A 27500-nucleotide genomic window follows, 5' to 3' on the forward strand; every position below is an offset into this window, starting at 1 on the left:
CTCCCTCCCGTCCATCACTCATTACTCAGGTAAGTTGTGCAAGACGGCCGCCTTGCGCGCATCCGCCGCCCCGCCCTCTCCTTGCATGCTTCAGTCTATACCACGCCTGTGTTTATGGCATGTGCAATTGTAGCACGCAACCCATGTCTGATCTTAGCCAGTGTAGTCCCGTGTCCAGTAGAAACGGATCATGTGACTGGCACTCCCATCACCATCTCCGTCCTCCATCCTTCTGTTCCAAGCCTCTGTCTGGGAGCTGACCCAAGACCTTTGCGCCCACAGACTTGAGCCTTCTCTCGTTGTTCTCCTGTGTATGCAAGGCAAGACTTAATGATGAAGATGACAGACTTACACTCATGAAACGATTGATGTACTATGAAGGGCTGACAGACACGACACTCCCTCGACTTGTTCTCCCCCTGACTCATCACAGAGCCTCCCATCACGTACACATTCACGTACACACGGACAAGTACAAAAAACATTACGTCAGTTCGTACAAATATACGCACAACATTCTCTCTTCGCTTACCATATCAATAACCTTCATCATGATTCAGCAACACTAATCATTCAGTTTTACCATCACTACAATTGACAATACGTAACTAGTGGTGAGTCATGGACGTCCTTGATAATTATGTAGTTAAAAAGCACCTGAATCGGGACAGATGTGCCCTGAAGGTCCGTAGAGGAAGTTCACGTAAAATTATACTTTATCTATCCTTGACAAATTCTAGCAAAACAGAGATACATCTGAGTTTCCCCTCACGGTTCCTGGAGGGCTTGAATGTGAACTGTGGTTCTGTGTTGCAGGTACGGCCAGCATAGGAGCCAGCATGACGGACTACACGTACTCGTCGCCATACACCCAGTACACGACCACGTACCCTGCCTACGGGTACGGCACCGGAGGGCTCCTCAGTAAGTAACTGTGAGTATGAATGTTCCTTATTCCTTGGTTCCCTGTGTTGCGGTTTTGGTTGCCTCCGAGGAGCGTCCTGCAGCCTTCCTCTCCTGCTGCGCTCCGATATTCTTCCTTTCCCTCGCCTCACTCTCTTTCACGTTAACCATTTTCGTATTTGCCTAACTTTTCCTCACTTCACCTTGCCCACAATCACGCTGTTGTTGGTATTACTATCTGAACATCTAATTTTCTGGCCTGGTTTTCAATCCAGGAGGTATCAAACACAAATCAAGATCGCCCATTCTTTGAGCTTTGGCCCGTGGATGACTTGGGTGATGCAATGGCATTATGTCTCTGGAACGGGAAAATATTATGCCAGTGATTCAAACACTCATTGTACAGAAATGAGCAACCTAAATTTACTTTATTATTATCGTTTCCGTCTATTTTTTCTAATAACTTTTTCTCTGAATTAATTACTTTTATGTATCGCTTTCTTTTTAATTAGACATATTTTGGGCTTTGCTGTCTACTCTACGTCTTTTTTCTTACTGAGTGTCTGTTTATTGTGTTTCTTCAATTTATTTATCATTATCATTGTAAACATCAATTAAAATTTTGCAGTGAAGTAAAATTCTCATAATGAAATGAAAACGAATGCTTACTTTTAACGTTCATTTCCATGCCCATTATGACTTCCCTGACCGCCTCCCTTCTCCTCCGCCAGACATGGGTAACTACAGCGGCTCCAGCAATGGTGGTAACAATGGCAGCGGTGGTGCCGTCACCAACAACCCCAACAGTGTCACCAATAACCAGAACAACAACAACAACAATAACAATAACGGCAACAGTACAGCGGCTCGTCTCCGGATGCTACAGTCAAGTCTGGGGTCCCCAGCGTGCCTCAGACAGGACCGCTGCACGTAGCGCTAACGTGCACACCCCCATACACCACCACCGCCGCAAGTGTCAGTTGATGGTAGCTCTCTGGGCTGCTACGAGACGACTGTAATTAGAACACATTTTGGTAATAAACTCTTGTGCAATGAATGTTCTGCACACCTGCTCCGAGCCGGGGTCCGCAGGACGACTGTGTGAGGAACACGTAGGAGCCGCACAAGCGTCACGGCCACCGCCGGGCAGGGAGACCAATGCTAGTGTAGCTGAGTGCGTGTTGCAGCAGCACGGACCGATCTCTATAGCTAGGATACCAAAGAACTATCACCACCACCACTTTCAAGTCACGAGCTTGCTTGAGTCAGGACCCTCCTGCCTGTGAGCCTCCCCTCGTCAGGCGCACCCCGAGGAGACAACCTCATCACCCCCCAGGCATTTCGGATTGTACATAGCACCCCCGGGCCCTCCCAGTGTGCGTCTGAGGGAGGGGCGACAGCGGGTGGGACAACCTGGCTCCCCCCCACACACACACCTTTCCACTCTGGGCGCGGGAAGCCTTCCTCCTGTAATAGGATGACAGTGGCACCTCCCGTCGCCGGTTACTTCCTCTCTCGGGTCTCGGTATTTTTATTGGGGTTTGTCGCTGTCCAGGACCTACATCTACTGACTCGTGTTTTTGACGTAGATCAAAAACTCTTAAAATCCCTGTAACGTTAAGTTATATTTTTCAACAGAGGCGCCTGTAAAATGGTTATTTGATTACCTCTCCATATATCATATATAAATATATATATAGAATCTATATATAAAGCACACAAATACCTCTCACACTGTCAGCAGAGGCTAAGAACAATAGAATACAGTAGAAGAGTATTTTTTTGTTGGGTGCGCATGTGTGTGTGTCGGCCTGAGCTCCGCCCCTCTCTTACCTCTGAAGGCTGTTTACCAAAGAGGCGTAGTGTGGCTCCTGCCTCCCTGCCTGTTTGTACAAGGCGAAGTTTAGTCAGGTGGACCTCTGTCAGTGAGGTTGCTCTATGTTGGTCTTATTGTAGGAGACCGTTTTGTACAGACCAGTTTTAAAAACAAAAGGATGATAGGCTGAACTATGTATTACTAATAAAAGACCTATTTATAATGTCTGACGGAATACTGAACTAGGTAGGTCGTAGCATTAAGGAAAGAGTAGGCAGTAAGGATTTCCCCTTTTGTACGCTAGTTTTTTTTTTTTTTATTTATTTCGCCCGTGTTCCCTCAGTTACAGTGTACAGTATTACCCGTAGAGTAAGTCCCCGCACGGTCCAGCAGCCCACAGAGTGCCCACGGCGCGCAAAGCACCCCGCACGCCGCCCTTCGACCCCGCGGCCAAGAGTCATCCCGTACGGGTCAGTCCTCACCTGCTCGTCAGGATTATTAGTCTTACACGTGATTTCGGAAAACGATGATCTTACAAAGCAAACAAAAATAACGTCGAGTATCGACGTGTACCTTAGCATTTTTCACATGGCTACATAAACTAGTCCCACTTGGTCGAAAACCGGGGCAGCTGTTGGTCTGCTCTTCAAAGACGTATGATTTGAACATCCCCGTGAGCCTCAACAACTCACAAGCCCCTGTATTATTACTTTACTTCATCCTCAGTAAGTAAAGTACACACTCCCGAGGTCCCCCATTCTCAGTATTCTCCGCTGGGCGTTCGAAGCAGGATTCGAGTCGGCCAGTCGGAGCTTTGCATATCATTGTTTCGGAGTCGCAGGCTGTTGGGTGTGGTATAAAGCTTTTGTTTTTTTACACTTGGAGTCTGTAGTCGTCTCTTGCGCCTCCATCGCATTGTTCTTGTATAGGTAAATTATTATTATTACTATATATTTTATTTTGGTTTGTGCACATCAGCGTGTAAAGTCACTGTTACTCACTTTTTTTTTTCGTTTTATGTCGCTTCTGCATTATTTCTTATGATTTGTATCTATAAACTGTTTTCTACGTCAAGCTGTATACCAGCGGCCCGCAGCACAGTACTGTGCAGCAGTAAGTTGACTATTGGTTGTCAGTTTCTGTAACAGCTTGTCAGAGTAACAGCGGAACTATGACAAACTGAGAGTGTCTTCCAGCACTATGTATGTACAGCAGACTGTTTGTATTTCAACTGATGCTGTTTTAGTCAGACACGTTGAACCTACATATTGATGTATGCAGCAGCAGCGGCGGCAGCAGCAGCAGCAGCAGCAGCAGCAGCAGCAGCAGTAGGTAGCTCTAGAAATAAACCAACGCTGTTTATAGTAAAAAGTTAATCTTATTATCCCTACATGAAACTTAGCAATATCACTGGGAAGGCGAAGTGGGGGGAGAGAGAGAGAGAGAGAGAGAGAGAGAGAGAGAGAGAGAGAGAGAGAGAGAGTCCTCTGACGTAGCGAGAAGCGTCCTTCTGATCCTTTTCTCGACGAAGACTCATTCCTCCGTCCTTCTACACAGTTACAACGTCCCAAGAGGAAGAATACCCCGTAGTTTTACGATCAACAACTGAAAACATCACACGCCTGAAAAGTTGACTCAAGGAGAGAAAATCTTCGCAAAAAAATAGAAAGTAATAGGTACGAAAGAACACCCTCTGGAAATGTTCACAGCAAAACTTTAAGAAAAATGTAGAAGCTGATTATTTGTTTCGAGTCAACAATTGTTTTAAAACTTCTAACAAGATGTTTACCAAAGCATATCAAGTTAATAGGGTTTTTTTTTCCAGTATTCAGCGAGGAAGGGTCAGGGAGTGCGCCAGGCTGGGCAGGTCGGCGGGCACAGAGCAGTGAACACCGTTACCCTACCACCAGAGACCCGCGTCTGACCCCGAGTAAAGCTGTGTGTCCCTCCGGCGTGACTCCGCTCGCCGCCTAGAGACATACGCTGCCCCACGACAACTGACTCTCTCCAGTGAAGATTCACTAAGTTACTTCATAGCCATAACACTGCGAGAGGAGGAGGAGGAGGAGGAGGAGGACGAAATGGACAGCTAAAAAGCGGAGGAGAAGTTGGCCAAACAAAGCGACACTGGCACCTCCTCCCGTTATTACCATCATTGTCCACGGTATCGAACAGGCCGCTTCCTGATTGGTTGACCGGTAACTTGGCCGGCCAATAGCAGCGCTCGCTTCCGGCTTATGTCTTCAAGGCGGCACTCTCAGAAGGAATGTAGGTTTTGAACGATTTACACCCGACTAACATGGAGGTTTTCTCCTAAAAATACATTTCTTTCGGCAATCTTTCCCCTTCCTTTCTTACTGCCAAGAAACTAACAACACCGGAAAGATACTGAAGTTCGTTTAATGAAGTCTGTATTGGGCTAAAAGTTACGGGGTGCGAGAGATGGTTTTAGGATATCAGTGTCTTGAATGAGAACAGTTAACTTGTACGGCGGAAACTGAGCGACGCACTCAAAGGTTGGTATCTTCACTCGCCTTGCCAACTGGCCCGAGGACGGAGGTACAGTATACAGGTTCCACGGTTGAGTAGAACAGTAAAATAGTTATTCTAAATGGAGGAAAGTGAAAGTAAAAGTACACATAAGTGTACGAATAAACGCAAATACACTGCAATACACATTCAGGTAGCACATAAATGAAAATCGCAAAATAACTAAGAGAGAAAGTTTCTTGATAAAACGTATGAATTTAAAGCAGGCTCCCATTTGATATCTCTTGAGTCCCTATGGCACTATCATCCCTCGAGCGGCGAGCTCCTTTCACCTCGGCAGCTCAAGTGCCAGAGTCGCTTGGCACATCCCTCTCTCGCGCCTCCATAAGATCGATGTGAACGGCAGACTCATTGCCAAAGTCTGCCTGGGAGAGAGACCCTGAGCCAGCATGACACGCCCCTCCCCTCACCTTTACCTCCTACAGGGTCTCCTTAAAAGACAAGGGCACTACTACGAGGGCCTGGAAAGGAGCAAGATGGTGTTGGGAGGATATGCAAAGGTCTGTAAGACAAGTATCGCTAGGCAGGAGGTTGAGGAGAGGAGCGAGGTGAGAGCAACGCGTCCATTCAGGGAGGAGACATCGACTGAGTGCCAAGGGTGAAGCGAGGAGGACCGACCGCCGTGTTGGAGTGCCGACGGCGCCTCTGCCACTGCCGCTACTGCTGCCTCCATGCCTTGCACCACCACCACCACTACCCACACCGCGCTACACACCACCACTATTGTGATTATAAACACGGCCACCCCTGACGCTGAAATGAGCAGCAAAACCACCACAAATACACGTACCTCCCAGTGTTGCTAAAGCCAATAAAGCCCTCCTACCTACATCACAGATCCTTGAAAATCAACATTGCAGTCCCTGTACTAATGATCACACTAACACTGTCACCTTTAACTCCTTCCGCCGGACGACTTAGGAGTGTAAATCAAGGCTTACCTCGTTGCATCATGCGCCTTGCAAGTCATGAAGGGAAGAAGTAAATTACATTGATAAGAGAAGTGTGTATTAAGCTGCAACGAAATTAAGAACAACGTGTAAAGAGGTAAGTAGTGAATTAGCGCACACTTAGCTTATCACACTGGACTCGCTTTGTGTTCTTGGTCACCTTGGAGTTAACAGTTACTTGTGGCACTATCGCTGAAACACTGGAGTCAGAAGTACCATCTTTTCTACACACACACACACACACACACACAGAAGCATAACGACACAGACACGCAAACAAATATCCCACACCCACACACACACACACACACACACACACACACACACACACACGACATAACTAACTCTCACACATACACTAAAATCACAACCAGACCAGACAACACCATTCCCCTTAGCAAAGAGAAAGCTGTTCTACAGCTCATCAGTAAAATAACACTTATGGGAAAGTTAACGTAGTAAGACTGGCAAAGTAAGGATGAGAAATGAGAGAAAAAGGCAAAAAAAGAGTTTACCCATGCCATTAGTAAACTCAAAAGAACAATAACCTTGAAATTTATCTCTCAACGTTTAAAAAGAAAGTCAACTCTACAAAAAAATATGAGAAAATGAGGTCAGCAATTCTAAAAAGGAAAGGTAAACTGCTGAGAGGAATAACTTTTGACAATTTAGAGGTGCCTTGTGAGTGAAGCCGCCCCCGGACAAGACCGATGTATAGATGTGTACCTTATACATGGGCGAGCGAGGCCTCTGTATGGCACCAGTATATTGGAGGGGAGAATTGATAGAGGCGATACAGAGCAGTTGAGGTATGAAATTTCCAACTTGGTGGGTGGATGTGGGGAAAATCTTGAGACGATACAGAACACTTAACTTAGGGGCAGCTGACTTAAGGAGAGTTCAGATACGAAGCTTCCAGTTTAAATCCTTAGTGAAGTGGGATCGATGTAAAATCAGTGAAATGAAATTAAGTTGTATTTTAGGTCTGAATTTTATTTAAAGAAAATAAATGATATGTGCAGAAATAAGTGGGGATTTTCTTTTCTTTATTGGGAGCACTTGGGGGATGGGTACTGGGATCCTTTCAGTAGCCGTAACCGACTACGAAACTCTGGTTAACTGTTGGGAGTTTTTTAACATATCAATTTTGTCTATAATCCATTTTATTGCACCATGTGCAATTATTATTTCATTTTAGCATGACTTGAAAATGTACTAATTTATTTGTAGTCAATAATTTATCTACTTATCTATATATTCATGGATTTTGAAAATGAAAAACTTATTCTAATACTGCTACTGGAGAACATCATAAGACCGTGTTCTCAAACCTCTCGGCGCATCATCTGCTTGTAGTGCAAGTTAATGACGTTTTCAATGCCATTTTCATGGTTTTAGTTGTAGCTGAAGAAGGACCTTACACCGTCAATGACGATAACACCCATGATGATAACACCCAATGATGATAACACCCTTTGAAAATAGTCATCATGAGAATTCAAAGCGTTTCAAGACCAGCATTGTTCCCCCTCACAAGCCTGCTTGGTATGGTGCTTTATAACCAACCCGCCAACCCTCCTTCAACGTAAACTATTGTACATACATTCGCACGCTGCTTATACTATTTATCATCACCCACTACAATATTTCTGATACTCTGAGCATATCGTATTAATTACTATTCCTGTTGTACGTAAACACTCTCCCTTTGTTTTGAATACTACATTATTTTATCTATTTTATAGATTTCAGGCATTTCTATCCTTTTGCCACGGCCTTAACTGACACCTATTCTTGCACTTCACCTTATACTTCTATTCCTATCATCATTATCGCCATCATCATCTATCTGCGACAAATAACCAAACATAAACTTTTCATTGATCTCTGTTGGCTGCCTGTTTATTCCAAGCCAGTAAAGCATGCTTCTATATTTTATTCCCTGCCTCTCCTGCCTTCTTTTGACATCCCTTAGTTGTCATTCTGTCATTATCCATCTATTATCTGATGGACGTATGACGTTTTGTGCTTCTGTACTTACTACCATTCATTCTCCTGGCCTTTACAATCTGTTTTTAAGGAGTTAAACTAAGTATATTTGCTTTAAACAGTTGAAATATAATTCGTTGACGTCTCTTGTACTTTCCTTCTTTCCTGTTTCATTAATTCATCCGTACTACAACTCTCATGCACACCGCCATACAGAGAACAAAATATAGATATTTCTTAATAAATTGTACCATACGGAATCGTTTAGAAACAGGAACAAATAAACAAAGATACAAATAAGCAAACAAACAAATAAACAAAAAAACAAATAAACAAAATATACAAATAAACAAACAGAAAACGAAAAAAAAAAAAAAGATTACCACAAACTTTTCTAGAGAATAATGCAAAACAAGAAGAATAACTAGAAAGTACTCGTATACATGGCAACACTTACGTCCTGTTCTGTTGGAGAATGGACACACATCTGGAGAGAAGGATGACCACCACCGTCTTCACTCTTCATCAATTGGGCACTAAAGAATGATAAAAAAAAAAAGCAAGTCACATAAATATCGCCACGGCCAGGTTGCAAGTGTTCTTAATTTAAAGAATAAGAAGCTCCATCAGGTTTCGTTACAGTTCCTTGAAAAGTAAGGTCCTGCAGCGCCCTTATATATATATATATATATATATATATATATATATATATATATATATATATATATATATATATATATATATATATATATATATATATATATATATATATATATATATATATATATATATGAAAATTTTTTAACTAAATTCTTTTCACTTTTTAACTAAGGTCCGGACCTGTACAAAAAAATTTAAACATTTTTGGGATTAAAAGTTTTCCTCTAAGATTATTGATGATTTAATTATGAAAAGTAGAAGAATATTGATGTAAAAATAATATACTTTAATAAAAAAAAAAAAAATTTAAAGTAAGTTTTTTAGTCTTGTTTATTTATTTTTTTTTTTTTTCAAAGTTAAATATGGTTATTTTCTACGCACCACTCCTAAGAACTCAAAAGAATATTTTACAAATATACAATGGTTCTTCTTTAATTAAACGAGAAAAAGGTAAAACATTACCACATTATACAAGTGTCGATCTATCTGTATGTCTGTCTATCACTGAATTTGGAATAATGTCCTTAAGATGGGTTTAATCTAGTGAGCTGCTCTTCATCGCGGACATACTGCTTAATAATTCGCAGAGTAGTTGTTGCTATGAGAGTGAAGGTGGTGGTGCTTGTATGTCTGTGGGGGGAAGGGAAGAAGAGCATGCATGTGAGCAATTTTTAAACGAGACGGAATTACGATCACAGAACAGGAGCGGCGGAAATGAGCTCATAGCGAGACTCCTCTGCTTATTCCACGTCGCCTGATCTCATTACCTCACACACACAAGTCCAAGTGTCTTGCAAGGGCCGTGCACTCTCTCCTGCGTCCCACGAAATAACAAAAAAAAAAAAAAAAACATAATTGAACTTTATTATCTGACTGACACACCTGGTATGACAGTGAGCTTTACATCATTGTCTGCTTGCCTGTTTTATTCCTTATCCTGTATTTAACCAAACTTCATTGCCGAAGTTGATTTAATAAATGGGTCATAAATCTTCAAAATAGCTTTATGTCGCTGATTGCATAAGGTAATGTGATGTACAAAGATCGAAATGTGGAAATACAATCGGGCAGATTCTATATATTAACATTTTTAATGATAAGCATGCTAATGTAAACTATGCACTCATTATCAATCTTACGAACACCTTAAACTCATTTCTTCCACGACAGATCTTTGCATGTGAATTCATGAACTACCACCTACCAATAATTCCTATATCCTCTTCCACATGTCCCAAATAAATTATCCTATCTTTCCAATAGCACAAAAAAATAAATAAATAAACAAATAAATAAATAAATAAATAAAGTATATTTCCACGTGGTCTTTATTTTTTTTTCCACCCGACATCATCTTAAATCACTTACTCTCACCGTCATATATCCTGCATTCACCTTCTCATAAACCAACGTAATCGGACATCCACAAGTCAGGAGAACTAAATCCCTATCCACTCCCTTCTGCCAGTAAAGTATTTTCCTCGTCACGAATCCCTTCAAGAGGTCTCCTTGCCTATCTTTCAGTGCCACCTTAACGCGTCCCTCTATCCAGTGTCCAATCTTGAACTGTCTCTATTCATTATTTCCACTAACAAGCATTTCCCTACGTATCCGTGCATGTGAATAATACAATTATAAAATTATGAAGGAAATCAAGGAGTGGAACTCGTATCATAGTCCTCCATGAAAAGAAAACGGATCGGATGGAGAAATCTCTATCATGTCACGTAACACTTCACAGCAGACGCTCACAGCTACAATTATTACTTCATTTTATTTACTACCGTTCTTAAAATACCAGAATGAATATGCCTGTAAAAAGGTTACTCAATAGCAATAATCTCTGAGCCACAAGAAATAACTCCCGTTGTAAACTGTTACTAATAATGGTAGTGGTTGACAACCATTGTTGGACGGGATGCCATATTGTTCAGATTCTTTAGTTAAAAATACACAAGACAATGCTATTCACGATTGTCGATGCCCAGTATATTTTGGTCACAAGGTAGACTTCAAAGAATTAGATCTCTACACTAATGAAATCTGGAACAACCTGCTGTAGACGCTTGTGCAATATGTTTGTTGTATAATGCGAGTAATGCAGATATATACGAAAAATAAAGGCTAAGATCAACATATATTTAACTTAATAGCTTATCAAAGGATGTATCATTACACTACGGTGTAACGAGAACAGTTGTTGTCAAGAGGAGGGCGAGCCACTGTCTGCCCTGCCATCCTCACCGCTGCTCCCCATGCTGGTGACGCTTCGGCCTTCTCTTACAAACCATAGCACTAAACTTTAATCTTGATCCGTAATGTACGAGGCCACGATATAAAGATCTCTTACTGGATCACGAATGAAGCATACCGCGTACGTCACGTCTGCCATGACAACCTTGGCTAGAACAAAGGTCACAGCAATAACTACTGTAATTACACTATAACGCAGTTTTACAAGAAATAAACAAGTTTCTTGATTTCCTACAAAATGTAAAGTAAAATATATTCACGAACTTCACTAATACGTATTAAGAATAACTTTGTACTTGTAGAAGCTTAACGAAAACCATCGACGAGGCAGAGTCAGATGTAAACAAATTAGCTGGCGCTGGCACTTATGACCAATAACACTAGTCCTACCTTGTGTTTATAAATATCTTTGCTTCAAATACGACCACAAAATTCTGGATTTCGTTATTCACTCGTCAATCACTCGTGTTTTTAGAAATCCTACATAGTACGTACCTTCACAATGCTGCTCTGCTGCCAGCCGCCGCCACAAGCCTGAAGTCCCTCACCCTTCTTTTGCATTAGGTAAGCATGCGCAGTCTTCCATAAGCCAACAAGCTAACCGTCACTCGCTTGTTAAAGAATTTTAACATTTAAAGAAACAAATAATCACTTTATCTCTATCAAGGTGCTTTTTTATTAATCAGAATATATAAGAGTAAGGAAAATGACGACTGATAAACAAGAATGTTCCAGCAAATTTTCTAATTTTCTCTCCTTCCGAATTTTCTAAGTGTACCTTCATTCTCTACAATATTTGGAATTACCTAGTTTCAGGAGATACGCATCCTGCTCGACACTAGAACAAAACATGAGATGTGGATTTTTAGTTGTTGAGCAAGCACGAGTCTAACAGGCACACTAGAAGGCTGTGAGTTTTGATAACACATGACTATGTACATACATTTATGTCAACATAAACATGCACAGTACTACTAACAAGTGCAAAATAAATTGTTATATATATATATATATATATATATATATATATATATATATATATATATATATATATATATATATATATATATATATATATATATATATATATATATATATACACACACATAATGACGTTATGTTGAGCATTTTTAGAATATAAGTAAAAACACAATACATGCGCAACAATTTCAAGACCTAATGTGGTTACTGCCATGACTTGAGACTGTCAGGAACACTCTTGACATTAAGCTGTCTTGGTCCCCAGGTGAGTGGCGCTGCGGGAGAGATGCTCCTGGAAGCAGACGGCGGCCTGACGGTCACAGTTACACACGTGGTTCACGCAGTAAGCTTCCGACCTCACTGTGTGCAACCCAGAAGTATTATAAGAAAGGTACATGCGTTGAGGTTAACAAACATTCTACGAAATAACAGGACGCTGTTTCTATTGTATATCAAAGCACATTCTGCTAGTACTGGTGGAGTAAGTACAAGTACTTTGTCGTTCACCTACCGCACATCACCTCCTCCTTCAGCACTGTCCAGGCGTACATCTGATTGTACGGCTTCTTCCACACATCGGGACACTGGCGAACAGTGCGGCCGTAACACCTGGCGTGCTCCAGACAGCACCGATCCAGATCATCCACGGGAGCGCTCCTTCCTCCCCGTCCACACCTGTCGGGAACACACGCATGCAGACACACACACACATAAACATGAGCACGCGCACAGATCACCACGCAAGAAAGCAAAAAAATCAAGTCTCGTCCTCAAGTACCGAGCACGTGACCTCATCCCCTTGAACCACTCAGGCCTAAGTGTACGCCCGGCTCAAAGTTAAGCTCCCTCCCTGTATCACGTAATAACGCGGCCTACGGAAGAAGCTGTGTGAGGGAAAATGAGGTTATAAAGATCCACCATTTGGAAGATTACCACAGCGACGGAGGCAGCCGAGCAATGGTTGAAGGTGAGCTGGTGCTGGGCGGCCGCCCCTAGATATGCTGTAGTGAGACTGTCAGGGGCCTCATTTAGCTTGGTAGTAAGTGTGCTTGGCTTATGTACTCGTGTTTGACCGTGTGATATGCCAAACTTTTTTATATGTTCTTAGACTAGCATTCACTTATAATCAATTGTTAATGTTACATAACAGACAAATATACACAAATCCCGCAATAGCATAAATACTAGACTTTCTAACAATATTTTCAATGAGAGTATCACCGCAAGTCAACCATGAAGGAAGTGTTTCTTAACGACACTTACCAGTTACCATAGTAGATGAACTTGGTCGGCTCCTCTCCGGTGTAGAAAGTGATTTTGGCTCCGTATTTACCAAGCTCGGCGGGGTGTTTCTTCGTGACGAGTGGAAGGCGAAGTCTCACACCTTCCTCCGTCACCTCTCCCCCCATTTTACCCTCCGCATCGGCCTCTTCTTCATCATCTTCCATTGCTTTCTCTGCCGCCTTCTTTAGGTCCCCCATCTCGCTGCTGGTGATGTTTCCCATATCCTCAACCGAAGTGGAATTTAGGAGCAGCAGTGTTCCTCGGAGACCGCCCTGCAAATCATAGGAAGGATGAAGAAATTTAAAACGTATATTTAGATTAGTGAAGGCAAACAGTGATATAAGACTCAAACTGAATGTCAGCTAGATGCGAGGAGATATTGCAAAGATAAGAATTAAATTGTTTACGAGGGCTAAAAGATATATGTTATTTATATTGATAATAAACCTCTGCGCCCTGGAATGTAGGTGTTAGTAGAGCAGTGATTTGTGAGCATAGTGTGATTAGAGAGAGAGAGAGAGAGAGAGAGACTATCAATTTCAAGGCATACTGAAAGAGAGGGAGTTTCCGTTTGCCAAATATATGACTTAACCTTTATCTTATCAACTACCATCCTTACCTTCAGCGTGTAATCAATTAGAGACTCGTATTCATCATCCTCGTGGCTCGTGTCAAGCTCATTGCCTTCATACTCCTTGTCAGCCGTTCCCTTCTTGGCGCTCTTCTCCCGCATCATCCCCATCTCCGGATTAAAGAACTTAGGCCATCCAAAGTTGATTTTGTGTTCGGAGGGTGACTTAGGGGCGAATTCTTCAGCTGGGTGAGAATGTGCTGGTCACACACAGATAGCAATACCCAGTGCTCGTATTATGAAACGCTTTGCTCTCACATTACTGTTTTCAAAGGCCACAAAAATAATTAATCGGGTTCTCAAGAGTGTTTACCCAGTTAATAATGTAGAAAACTTGTTAATCTTCCACTAGAACCTTAAAAAAAATCAGTTGAAAATCAGTGTAACTTTAATTTTAGCCTTCTGAATGTAGTGGAGATGCAGCGTCGAAAGTGTTTATAGAATATGGTTCCAGGTCTGTTCATGCCGTTCATCTCAAGTAAAGATACATCAGTTGCCCCTCAAAATCATGAAAATTTCATTGACAGAAAATGTGTGTGAAGGGTGACTATTGAATATTCGAACATATCGACGCGGTATTTCTATATCATCATATAGATAACTTAATGAGCAAAAGCACAATAGTTATTCCTTTTGAATCATATATATTACAACTTATCTGTCAGACTTTTTTGGAAGATTAGAAAACCGTTGTAAAGAGAGAAACTTGACGTTCCACTAACTTTCAGCAAAATTAAAATAATTCACACTGAACTCCATTTGAAAATTAACTTAGTTGAAAACATTTGGGGAAAAGAACGTATCAAGAGGTTATGACAGTTTTCCTTTACCACAGCATTAATAAATACTTTCCTAATAACATCTGTGATCGACAAATGCGAAAAAAGAAAACAAAAAAAACATAACACTTTTACTGCTACGGTCACCCGTTGACATCAAAACAGTGTGAAAAAATGTTTGCAAGGACAGAAAAAGAGAGAGAAACGAAAGAATACTAAGTTAATTTTATTTCTTCAAGGCTAGAGAACTACTATTTAAGAGACCAGTACAAAAATAAGGCTCTATAAATTTATAAATAATTATGGGACAAAATTGTCTAGCAGTTAAAGGGTCTAATTCTAATCGACTGTTTTCAACAAATTAATGTTCCTCGTACGCACCTGTGACTCCGGTGATGGCGCAGCAGCAGGCCAAAAGCAACAGCCCCGCGTAGCCCATCATTGCCTTCACGGAGGAACCCGACTCACTCAGCTCTACGGGATCGTGGTGGATGCGCGGGTTGTTTGGATCACACGTCAATTAAACACTTCTGGCCAAAACAAGTAGGTCAGTAAATTAGAGACTGAGAAGCTGACATCACATGAAGAGAAAAATTTGCCGAGACGCACACAGTTTCATGGTTGTTTGTTTAGGCAGACACGCACGTAACATCGTAACTTACATCTATGCGATTTGCAAACATGTGTGCCACTCTCATCCCTTTACAGTGTCGCGAAAATTTGTATGATTGATGTGCCGTCAATGTAATCAGCTTTAAACTGAACTTTTTTTTTTACAATGTTTTTGGACAACAATTATAATAAAAAAAAAATAGCAAGAGTTCTGCACAGATAAGTAGACAAATTAATTAATAAATGAACTGTTATAGAGTGTTCTCATACATTCATACGTCTGCGAGACATGCATCTGTTAGTTAGAAGTGCATGTAGATGTTTGAGAAAAGTGACTTGTAACAGATTTCTTCCACTGTTGTAGGAGCCACGTGTATGCAGCACAGTTTCGTCCACTTCCTCATTTGTAATGAATACATTAGCAATGCACTAAGCCTAATACACCCCTGAAACCTATACACTGTGTCACAATAATGACAATGGAATTCCTGAGTAATTAGACCTTGGTTTTTAAAAGTATGGCCGGACTAATAGTCACACTAACCTTGTGTCCTGTGTTTATATTATGTAGGATTTGCCTCGAGGTGAGGAAAGGAAACGAAGCCGAGCCAGAGTCAAGAGAGGGACGTGGTGTTGAGGAGGAACTGAAGAGTGCACACTGTTACTACTGACAGCTCCGCAACGAGTAACAGGCGGCGGCTGACATCAACTTTCTCCTCATCCCCCCTTCTACTCATCCACCGCTCATCTGGCTGAAGGGAAACAGGGAAACATGTATCAAGTATTCATTCAAGAAAAAGGAAGTGAGCAGAAAGCATACAGTCAGACGCTTATTGAGATGGTCTTGTGCTGCGTTAGGCAACGACCACCGTGGCACCACAACACTTGCTAGAGGTAACACGGACCCTTCACCTTCGGGCAGTGGGGATTGAGGAGAAGGACCAGACTTAGGTGTTCCGTGCATTTCCGTCACTGACCATCTGTCGCTGCTGGCGGGGAGAAAGTCTCAAAAATGAGTGCGTCACAAACAGAGCACTCACCTCTCAGTGAGAGTTAATGATCCAACTCAAAATACTTACTGCCGTGTTGTGTTTACCTCCTGTTGTGTTGTTGTTCGTTGTTTGTTGTTTGTCAGTGCTGTAGTGCCATAGTGTAATATAGTATATCACTACAAGGTAACAGAATCAAGTATACTTTGTGTAGAGTATATATATATATATATATATATATATATATATATATATATATATATATATATATATATATATATATATATATATATATATATATATATATACACACACACACGCACAGGGTGCCCCATAAGTTCATAAGTTTCCATACATGGGAAAAATTATAAGAAATAAATAGAATTGTAGAAAAAAATTTATTTATATAATATGCTCTACATGACTGCCTTTGTGCAGAAAACACATTTCAATGCGTGTCCTCCACTGCTGAAGAAAACGTTCAAACATATGTGGATTTATAATTGTGTTCGTGATACCGTATGTATGGAAACTTATGGGATACCATATATATATATATATATATATATATATATATATATATATATATATATATATATATATATATATATATATATATATATATATATATATATATATATATAAGCTCCCAAGCCATCGCTCGTCTAACTTTCATGTTTTAGCGGTATCACGTAGCTTTTTTTTTTTAGAGGGGGTGAGTGGGGGATGGGGGGTAAAGTAGAGGGAATAATGACCACCGCTACTACACTTCCTAATCCTCAAAAATTACCCATGCCTTCCATCCCGACACAGTAGTAACAGGGGAGATTATTAAGAGGAAGAACCTTACGCATGCCATGGAACTTAAGATTGTGAAGTTGATAGAAAGTGGACAAAGCAAGTGTTTGGTGGGTGACAGATTTGATAATAACAAATGTAATGAGTAAATATTCAGAAAACACCATTACCTTGATTTCAAGACAAAACTATTTTATTATAGTGTGTGTGTGTGTGTGTGTGTGTATGTGTGTGTGCTCGTTCCCAGAAAAGCAAGCCTAAACAGTTCCCCTCGGCAAGACTTCCTGCTGTTTAAGGTGATAGCGAGTGTCGTAATTGTCGGTGAAATTCTAGCAGACATGTGGCGTCTTAGTTGAGCTGCAAGAAAAAAACTCATCATAACTTTACAAACGGAGGAGCTTCCCACCAACGAGGTCAATTAGCAACAACAGGGGTAGCACGAACAAAGAGATCTCGGAAAGAATACATCACGTTATTGTAAGAGAAAACTTTCATTCTCTCTCTCCTAACACATCGTCAAATTCACACTGCAGCGCAATCTGATAAAAGCCTGGGTTCTTAAAAGTTTAAATTGTCTTTTTTAGAAATGTGGTTCATCCCCTCAGTAAGCCTAATGCTGGCGAATATAATTTTTGGGTACTATTAACAGATGATGATATGATAGCTTCTGGTAGTTTATTACCCACACCTGGCCATGTAATTTGGACTAATTAAATGAATGGCATTCCACCACTTATACACACGTTAGGCAAGTTCCCGTCCCAACTGGTCACCACATCCTCTTGCACCGAACCGCTTTGACCATAATAGAAAACGATGTCCACAGTGACTTACTTGTTTTATAAAGTGCTGCTTCAACTTAAACCTTAATAAACTTTACAGGGAAGGTTCGAGTGAGATGAACTAAGAATATGAGTGTTTTCCTGTAAACATAAAAAGGAAATACTTTATAATTTCATCGAATTGCGTCACCATCCGCTGGAGCCCCGTATAGGCCGTGGACTGAGGATTATGCGAGTGTGCGGCGTTAGGGTATGTATTGTTTAAGGCGGTAAAAAATCTGTAAGTACCAGTTTGAGTCTACGTGACTGGCTAAGAAAGGCTCTTTCCCTTTTTATTTGAACTTTCATGGATAAACATATAACACAATTTTCCCATAAATAGTAATTTATTCAAACCACGTGACAACCATCAGGATGATATTTTCAGTTGACAAAATGCAGTTTATACAAAATTTATCGAGAGGTAAATTTATTGTAAAAACACTTATTCTAATAAAGTGTAATTCCTTATTACTAGATGATTCATGATATGATAATATATATATATATATATATATATATATATATATATATATATATATATATATATATATATATATATATATATATATATATATATATATATATATATATATATATATATATATATATATATATATATATACACACACACACACACACAACTCTCAACACAGTTTAGTCTTACATTTACTTTTGAATCCAAGCTAAACATTCACTGTGGCACTGCCCTTTGTTAACTCTTCAATAATTGATGCATTTAATAGCGCCAGTTATTCAAGATATCTATTTTGTCAAAATGCTTGCATTATTTCTGCAATATGTAGTATAAAATGAAACTATGAATATCCTTCATTAAGACAGGAAGCGCATAGGATTATAATAATTGAACCTACACAGTACTATCCATACAATAAAAATCACGTTAATCTTTTAACTATTGTGACTTCCCCCAAACTTAGTAAAACTATATGATGCAAATTTTTAATAAAATTTCGAATGACATTATTAACAACAAAAGGAATAATCAAGCAGTGTACTCGTATTTCAGTTCCTGCTGTTACATTTTAACTCACTGAAAAGAGATCACAATTATCATAGTGTGTGCGTGTGTGTGTGTGTGTGAGTGTTCTCTAGTAACTACCAAGTCATGAAAGTAACTTAAAAGACTAAAAGAATTACATTTTTTAATACTCTAGTTTTTAGGACAGGTAATTACGGTACATTATACGTTTTCGCTGCTGTACTGATTGCCTCACTCTTCTTACTATGATTCTGAATTATTGTACTGTGTGTTCTAGTATGCTATGTTTTAAAGTGTGTGTGTGTGTGTGTGTGTGTGTGTGTGTGTGTGTGTGTGTGTGTGTAATAAGTGAGTAGAATGTGGTGGTGAGGGAAGACAGGGAATGAAGCAGAAACGCTTTATTACTAACTATTCAACTATTGCCTTATTCAGAGAGACTTCCTCATAGACAACAGCCAAAACGTTAGAGTAATAACAACTGTATTGGTCACCTAATGCTTGCTAACTTCCTTAACTATATTCCTGGAACTCGTGCAGATTTCATCTTATCTGCCAATGTATATCAAGGTCATTACCTCATGCTCAGTCAAATCATTCCACCTGCATGAAGTTACAGGCAAGCCTGACACAATTCGCATTCATGAATGAGGCGTCACGTCTACAGATTTTGTGACAAGACAGTGATAGTGACGTCACTTACCCACCAAGGGAAGGAATCTGCTAATCCGTCGCGGTCCATGCACCTCAGGGTGGTGGTAGTTGGCATTATACTACAAGAAACATCCACGGTTTCCATTCTCTTCACCCATGCCCTCAGTCTGAACATCGATCTGGAAGGACATCCAGATGTAACTACCAAGTTTCACAACGCTGCTGTCATGCATTGACGACTCATATATGTCTCCTAGGAGTGGATAATCTCCCTTTGATGGCGTCTGAGATCATTTAGAATATGTAGAAATTGTTATTTTGCCATACTAACATTACTACTGAACAAAGCATGTTTTAAGTTTCGTACTGCTTTCTCTTATTTACAACTTTTTTCCTATAGTACATCATGAAATTCTTTCATTATAACAGGTATGGAGTCTTATGGAGTATGACTAAATCATTAGGTCAATTAATGCCAACTCATATTCCTCAACTCTTGTTCTTATGATGCAATGCAATAATAGTTAATTACCAAACGAGAGGGAAAAATGTAAATCTCTCAGCATCAGTTCACGTGAACATCATGGAAGGCGAGGGTATTTATCTGTTAGGATAAGCAGCACGCATACAAAGAAGGATGCACTTCCTGGACTTTGAGAGAGAAACTGCAAGCGAGAGGGAGAAGGTAATATTTTAAATGAAATTCGTCACCTTTCGCAGAGAGAGAGAGAGAGAGAGAGAGAGAGAGAGAGAGAGAGAGAGAGAGAGAGACGGAGGGAGAGGGGGGCGGAGCTAATGTTGGGGAGGTGTGGGAGAGATGGAAGGAGGAACGAACAGTGAGGGGAGGGGGTATGGGGGTGGGTTGCGAGGGGGTTAGCAACAGCAGGATCAACAAGGACGTAACACGCGAACTTATGCGGCGCTGCTAGTCACTTTGCAAAACGCCCCGTGCCTGAGGTGACCAAACGCATTGCCATGTCTAATAGATCAATGAAGTGAGGTAGCGTGAACGGTTTGTCCCTCTCGTGATGTTACTTTTATCCTGTATGCAGTAGTATGTCCTGCAGGTCAGTTATGTGTTACTTGATAACGTCTCCAGCGCATAATAATACGAATGCAACAGCTTTCACGAAGTCTAATATCTAACCTATTACTGAGACTTGTTACTAAAATCGTCGATATCCATCCCGCTATCTTCTTCCTTCATTTACGTTTGTGTCATCTGTATAGGATTTTGACAGCATGCTTCCAGACGCAGCACAATGTTTCAACACTAACAAGGAACAAGACAAAGAAAGGGAAGTATTTGAAATAAACACCATGAAAAGATTCCCATTACAGTGACGGTCGTCACTGACATGAGCCTTCCCTGGTCGCAAATTTCTTCCTCGCAGATTTGCAAAGGTGATCGTTGGGGAAGGGGGGGAGAAGAAGCCAAGCACGCCCGTGAAGGACTGCCTGGGATGGGCGGTCCTTCACCATGCAACATTCCTGCTTGCAAAGAACCAACCAATGCTACGCCTTCCCGCCAAATGCATGCTCCCCTATTGGTTGAGAGCTACATGACCTGCATCAAGGTCTGTTGGCGGGATTCAAGAAGGAAGGAGAGTGTGATGACCACGTCATCCACAGGCATTGGTCGTGGCTGTATTAGTTCTGCAAGCAGACCCAATCCAAACATAATGTTTTTAAGCTATTGCTTTATTAAAGGCAAAACAATTTGGCAACATTCATTCCAAGAGCTACTCCGCGTGCGCCCGTGCCGCTAGCGACTGGGGAAAAAGAAAAGAAAAAAAAATATTTCGGCTCTCACAAAGAGTCTAGACGGACCACCTGGCAACTCTGGTCGTGCTTGCTCCAGGATGCTGCGAGGTGCAAAGCTGGATGTGTGAAACTGCGCTGCACAAAATGTAGAGGTAATTTTAGCCTTGCTTACAGGAACACAGTTGTAAAACACTGGTAAGTTTGACTAAAGACAGGAAAGGCCAACGAAAGAAGCTATCTTAAAACAAAGACTGGACTGCCAGAGTACAAACTGAGTACATTTTGGGTACGATGTGTTGCTAGTGGCTCAAGATTTTCACAACGCTTCGTTTTCTTTCATTAACAACCGTACCGACAGACAAATTTGTTTCTCATACAAGAAGAAAATCGCAATGAGTATTCATAAAAATGTACATACATAAGATTGCAATAATCTGGCATATTGAACGAAAAGAACTCATAAGATACAACTTGATAAATGTGACAATGACACGTAATGCAAAAAGAGGCCCGATTATAAGATGTGCCACCCGACACGTTCAAGGTCTTGTTGCTCCACGCCACACACTCCACTAGTGACTAACCATCGATTTTCCTTCCCACTGGTAGACTCAGACAGATTTATAACAACAACCCACTGCGATGTTAGGTTTGCATTGCGAGCTTTTGTGACATGCAGCTCCCTAATTATGATGAATGATGATTATGAAAATGCTGCGATGTGTGAGTAGAGAGCGAGATGCTTCCTGGGTTCACAGTTAGAACTAGCTTTTACTCAATTCTTAGTGCAGAAACTATGTTTTTCATTCCACTCAGGGTTCACAAACTAGCTTTACCGCCCCCACCCCTCTCTCCCCACCACAGAGACTCCCTCTTCCGTCTAACTTGTGCATTTCTGCAAGACTACAAAAGAAGTATATTCAGTATCCGTTAAGGGAAAAATATATCAGACATGAAATTTTTTTTTTTCCTACGACATAAACGTGTATCCAATAATACTTTCTTTTTTTACATTTGTTGATTTATCAGCAGCAGTAGTAAAAGTAGTAGTAGTAGTAGTAGTAGTAGTAGTAGTAGTAGTAGTAGTAGTAGTAGTAGTTCGAATGCACTCGACTTTTCTGTAATAGTATATTCGAAGTTTTTTCTTTTTTAATGTAGTAATGAAAGCGAGTTTACTTACTAGTTGCCTGTCCCATCATTCTACTGAGTTATGTAAGGTAATATGCTACTCCTTATGACCCATTACCTAAATTGCTACATGCCGTGGGAACACACAAACGCTCATTGGGATGTTGTTTGACCCTCAAATGCCTAATTCCTGCCGACAGACAACCTGCACGAGGGAAAAAAGGTGTTTTTTTTTTTTTGTTTTTTTTTGACGTCATAATCTGGAGGCGGAGCAGAGCTGTGGTGTCTGGGTCTTTGAGAGAGAGAGAGAGAGAGAGAGAGAGAGAGAGAGAGAGAGAGAGAGAGAGAGAGAGAGAGAGAGAGAGAGAGCAAAACTGCAGGTTGTGTCAGGAGTGTGGTAACTCTTTTTATTCAGTGCTGTTGGTCTGGGAGCAAAGTTGGCGATGTCCAGCATGGATGTGTGCTTGCGTTACGAGCTTAGGTCAAGCAATTACTGCCCCGAACACCTACACCCCCTTCACCTACACTCTCTTGTCCTTATCTCCTTTTGGCATGAAAACCTCTCTTTTGTTCATTTTCATAACATTTCCTTTGTCCTCAGTTACTATCATCTATCCAAACGGTACCATACTAACACACACACACACACACACACACACACACACACACACACACACACACACACTCCGCGTATTTAACCATTGTTGTAAAAGTCTTTCATTCTATTTTCTTGTCATTGATTTGTTTATTACTATTAGAAAATTCTATCCGGTTATATATTTATTATAATTTATATATTTATCATTTTTTTATACATATATGCTAACGCGAGCTATCATGTGTGTGTGTGTGTGTGTGTGTGTGTGTGTGTGTGTGTGTGTGTGTGTGTGTGTGTTGCACTCTTTGAAAACCGGTAGTGTCCAGAGTGGAGGTGTCGGGTGCGGCGGCGGCGACGATAGTACCAGCGGGCCGGGATTCGGAGAGAGAGAGAGAGAGAGAGAGAGAGAGAGAGAGAGAGAGAGAGAGAGAGAGAGAGAGAGAGAGGATGTATGTAAAAATAATGCATAAGAGCTGCCTTACGTTCAGTAGAAAAGGTGACTTTACACAGCAGAATGAGACCAGAGGACTGTGATGAACACTTATCGTTTATCGTGTAAGTGTTTCTTTGTAAAGCATCATGTCGTATACTATGTCCAGTTCCCTTTGGGCCTTTGCGGATTCGATTTTGTCATTCCATCTTTTTGGTCAATATTTGCTCTGCTGACCAGAAAAAAATAATAAATAATAATGATAAATAAATAAATAAATAAAGTAAAATAATCAAGTCTCTTCTATCTATTTATACAGGCAGGTAATCCCACACTGGGTGCCTCAGACAAAACACACATATTCCACACTCAGGAAAGTCGGTTCCTGGTGGAAAGGGATAGTTTCATGAACAACCCTACTATACCCCATTAAGTAAATGAATAAAATTGACTACGAAACCAGGAGCCGATTTGCAGTATCGGATATGTGTATTGCGTCTCCCACCGCCATGTATAGTAAAGTTTCCCTTGCAATTTTCCCTTCGCCATGTGTTACGTTTTCTCTCAAATAGTTCAAGGCTGTTATGTTTGAGTTACCACAGACATCTTTTGTTGGTGTTCTTCAATTGGTGTTCACGGTTATGTGATGCGAAAGTGATAATAATTCCACAATAAGCGAAAAGTAAAGTTAATTTGACACCCATGACTTCGCCAGGCATCCGCTCCTCAGTCGCTGCTCAGAGAAAAATATAACATTATTCACCAACTGCACGCTACATCACATACTGTAAAGTGTAAAGTGCACCAACGTCTCTTATGTGATACTGTTGAAATTTAAACCCAATGCCTGGGATTTATTATTGAGCCTTTAATGCACTTTACTTGATTAATATAAGGGAATAAGTAAAATCACACATGCAAAGTTCACTGCGCTTCCTCCTCCTTCTCTGCCCCCTCCTCTTCCAGCTTGCCAGTGATATGCTTCCTCTGACTGTATCGCATTCTGTTTCTCGCCAGTCATGTCTTCCCGTTTATGTGTGTGTGTGTGTGCGTGTGTGGTATTCAGCGGTAAGTGCCAAGGGAAATACCACATCATCCTGGCCATTTACAACTTTTATATCGGTCTTTTTTTTTTTTTTTTTCAGGGTCACCTGTGGAAGATGCATTTATTTCGCTGCTTTCGTTTATTTTGGTCATTGTTAATTAATTATCTATTCATTATTATTACTACCAATCATCATCACCAACATAAATATAGAACGTTCCTGTAGCAAAGAAATTACCTTCGCTGCAATAAAATGTAAATATATATACGTATCACCTCAGAAGAGACATTTGGTAACATTGCATCTGCCTTGTGTGTTGCTAGTGATCTGGTGTAATGAGCTAAGTCACTGTTACGAGAGTTCGAGGAAGGAACAGCAGACCAAGCTGCTCCTAGTTCTAAAGAAAGAGGCTGGGTATTCTGATATGAAGAGAGAGGGCATGAACAAGGGTGCCAAAAGTGTGACTACTTGGAAGCAGAAAATCAAACATTATGCAAGTCTGGTGGCAACACTCCTCCCTGGCAGCTCACTCAACTCGAAAAAGAGTGAAAGTGATAAATGACTTACTGTACATTGGAGTTATCTATATATTTCAAAATGTTTATTGTCAAGCCATATGCTATATATTTCAAAATATTTATTGTCAAGCCATATGGCACTATTTTCTCAAACTGTTTATATCTTAAGTAATAAGCCATCGTACAATCCACCGCACTTTTTTTTTTTTTTTTTGTTTATTGCAACAAAGTATTTTTGCATAAAATGAACAAGACAAAGTTTCAACAACCGTTACTGTCACGAGCCGTGTGGCAGTAAATCTAGAGGATGGCAGACTCGGACACACAAAAAGGTTGAAGTTAAAACACTAGGAGACCCAACAATGAGATTAATATATATATATATATATATATATATATATATATATATATATATATATATATATATATATATATATATATATATATATATATATATATATATATATATATATAATAGGACCAATAAAAAAATCAAGCTGGACAAGAAATTAACAATACACAATATGAAATACTTGTAGTGATGGCACGGGCTCAGCAGTTGTCTATGCGTGTGTGTGTGTGTGTGTGTGTGTTTAGTGTGGCGTGAGTGTAGCACTTGTATAATGAGGGTGTGTGCAGGTGTAACGCGTGGCGTGGCGACGTGAGGGTAGCACTGGTGTAATGAGTAGAAACGTGAATGTGTGTGCATGAATGTTGTGAGTGTTCTGGTATGCTCGTGTGAAGGATTACGCAGAACCCAAGCTCCCGGAAGAGGGAAGTAGGTCCTCTTCTGTGTAGTAGTAGACGCCCGAGGTGTCAGCCGTAAGGCAGGAGGTGGGCTTGGGTTTGGTGCCCGAGGCTTGAGTCTGAAGCCCCGATGTAAGTGGAGCGGTGGATCAAGATTCCGAAACTGCGGGCGTCTCGAGGAGTGTCGAATGAGTGAGCAAAGTCCCATGAGCTCGAGGGCCGTTATATTACGTATAAAAATGTGAAACCCATATTTTCAAAGCTAACGAGACAAGTCTGCCTCAACTAAAGGACTAGATTAGCACATCGCCACTCACGCTCCAGCTCGGTTACAGGTTTGCTAAAAGGAATTACTACCAACGACTACAGATGTTTCTTGACAAAGTAATTTTTCTAATACTTACAAGATTCAGTCTGTCTACTACAAATTCTTACTGTTCATTCTTACGTCAATGACGTACAGATGTCAGAATTTACTGAAAAAAGTGATTTGTGTTGTTATCACCTAATGGTGGATCACTAAGTAGTTTAATTCCTGAAATATTGTTCTCTACACTAAGAAGTTTTTACACACTAGAAAACAAAGCAGTAATTTTCTGGTAATAAGTCTGCTCCGCTGAAGTCACAATATCAACCAAGCCATCATTCATGCTCAGAACTTTGTAAGATATTGACTGGTGTTTTTCTAATGCAATTATAATATTGTTAATGTTGAGTCTGTCAGCTCATGCTTAACCAGAAAGCACTACATACAGCAAGTATGCATCCTCCACCAGTCAGAATGGCTGGTGGAGTCACGATAAATGCACAGATTTTTTAAACTTGTGATGAATGTTGAAATTTGATACCTGTGCCGCAACTACTGATACAATACGACTCCCAAACTACTTACACGATTTACTCTTTCATTACCAAGACACAGCTGTAACATACGTATATTCAGTCGTTGTAATTACACTTTCATACTTCAACAGGAGGCAGTAACTACAGTCTCCCCTGCAATACGCCGCCCGCAGCGCACCTAATTCACTATTCTTGACGGGAAAACAAAACGTTCTATACACCAAAAAAAAAAAAAAAAAATCAAGTCTCTTCGTTTGTACTGTAAATACACTGTGAGTTATCCGTACATGTTGCCTCCATCCCCGTGTGTGCCAGAATGAACACCCGTGTTTTCATAAGTAATGGTAGCAATGTAGCCTCTCTGGTGGTCCGCCGTGTACGAGACGATCTGCCGGCGACCATCTGGCAGCAGAACGTAGTACCGGCCCGTCACCGAGTCGCCGTTGCTCTGCTCCTCATGCCCGTAGTCATTGCCATTGTACTTGTCTTGGACGCCGTACCGAAATTCATACGGCATCTGTTCTCCGGAAAAACCATAACACATAGCATTAAATTACCAAGTTAACTATGAATTATGAACGAATAAGCATGCTCTAACAAACACAACAAAAACCAGCCCTGAAATGGAGAGTCTCTGTTGCCATATATGGTTGTTGTGTTAATTAACCTTTGAGGATGTTGTGTTCTCAGAGAATACCATAATGTCTTAACATGTTAATTCTACATGGAATCATACAGAGTTTATCTACCAATGTC

General features: G+C 40.6%; 3 protein-coding genes and 1 long non-coding RNA gene across 21 annotated transcripts in view; 1 reads left to right on the forward strand and 3 right to left on the reverse strand.

Moving 5' to 3' along the window:
* Positions 1–4090, forward strand: part of LOC135107000 (paired box protein Pax-5-like) — a 169956-nt gene extending 165866 nt beyond the window's left edge. For 13 of the 17 annotated variants that reach the window (XM_064016509.1, XM_064016508.1, XM_064016517.1 and 10 more), the window contains 3 exons: positions 1–29; positions 817–924; positions 1635–4090. The exon at positions 1–29 is cut by the window's left edge and continues 361 nt beyond it. In XM_064016509.1, coding sequence (XP_063872579.1) covers positions 1–29; positions 817–924; positions 1635–1837 — 340 coding nt within the window. In that variant the 3' untranslated portion in view covers positions 1838–4090. Of the gene's footprint in view, positions 30–816; positions 935–1634 lie in introns of all 17 variants that reach the window. The other 4 variants (XM_064016522.1, XM_064016521.1, XM_064016523.1 and 1 more) reach the window with 1 other exon arrangement.
* LOC135107002 (uncharacterized) overlaps positions 1–11668 on the reverse strand; it is a 184482-nt gene extending 172814 nt beyond the window's left edge. Inside the window, exons 1-2 of the long non-coding RNA XR_010271542.1 lie at positions 11617–11668; positions 8666–8744 (exon numbers count right to left, since the gene is read on the reverse strand). This is a non-coding gene — a long non-coding RNA (uncharacterized LOC135107002). The remainder of the gene's footprint in view (positions 1–8665; positions 8745–11616) is intronic.
* A 580-nt stretch (positions 11669–12248) lies between these two features.
* LOC135106701 (uncharacterized) lies at positions 12249–16427 on the reverse strand. 2 transcript variants are annotated; one of them, XM_064015962.1, is made up of 6 exons: positions 15953–16427; positions 15178–15323; positions 14006–14202; positions 13366–13658; positions 12614–12777; positions 12249–12462 (listed from the first exon to the last, which is right to left on the reverse strand). In XM_064015962.1, exons 2-6 carry the CDS (start codon positions 15236–15238, stop codon positions 12347–12349), a joined length of 831 nt encoding a protein of 276 aa, XP_063872032.1. In that variant the 5' UTR covers positions 15239–15323; positions 15953–16427; the 3' UTR covers positions 12249–12346. The 2 variants fall into 2 exon arrangements, with proteins under 2 accessions (XP_063872032.1, XP_063872030.1); XM_064015960.1 differs by having other exon boundaries at positions 15178–15326.
* Positions 16428–24012: 7585 nt separating this feature from the next.
* LOC135107003 (pro-resilin-like) overlaps positions 24013–27500 on the reverse strand; it is a 5971-nt gene continuing 2483 nt past the window's right edge. Inside the window, exon 3 of the mRNA XM_064016527.1 lies at positions 24013–27261. Coding sequence (XP_063872597.1) covers positions 27022–27261 — 240 coding nt within the window. The 3' untranslated portion in view covers positions 24013–27021. The remainder of the gene's footprint in view (positions 27262–27500) is intronic.

The sequence above is a fragment of the Scylla paramamosain genome, chromosome 14 (genome assembly GCF_035594125.1).
Source record: "Scylla paramamosain isolate STU-SP2022 chromosome 14, ASM3559412v1, whole genome shotgun sequence".
Classification (NCBI taxonomy): domain Eukaryota; kingdom Metazoa; phylum Arthropoda; class Malacostraca; order Decapoda; family Portunidae; genus Scylla; species Scylla paramamosain.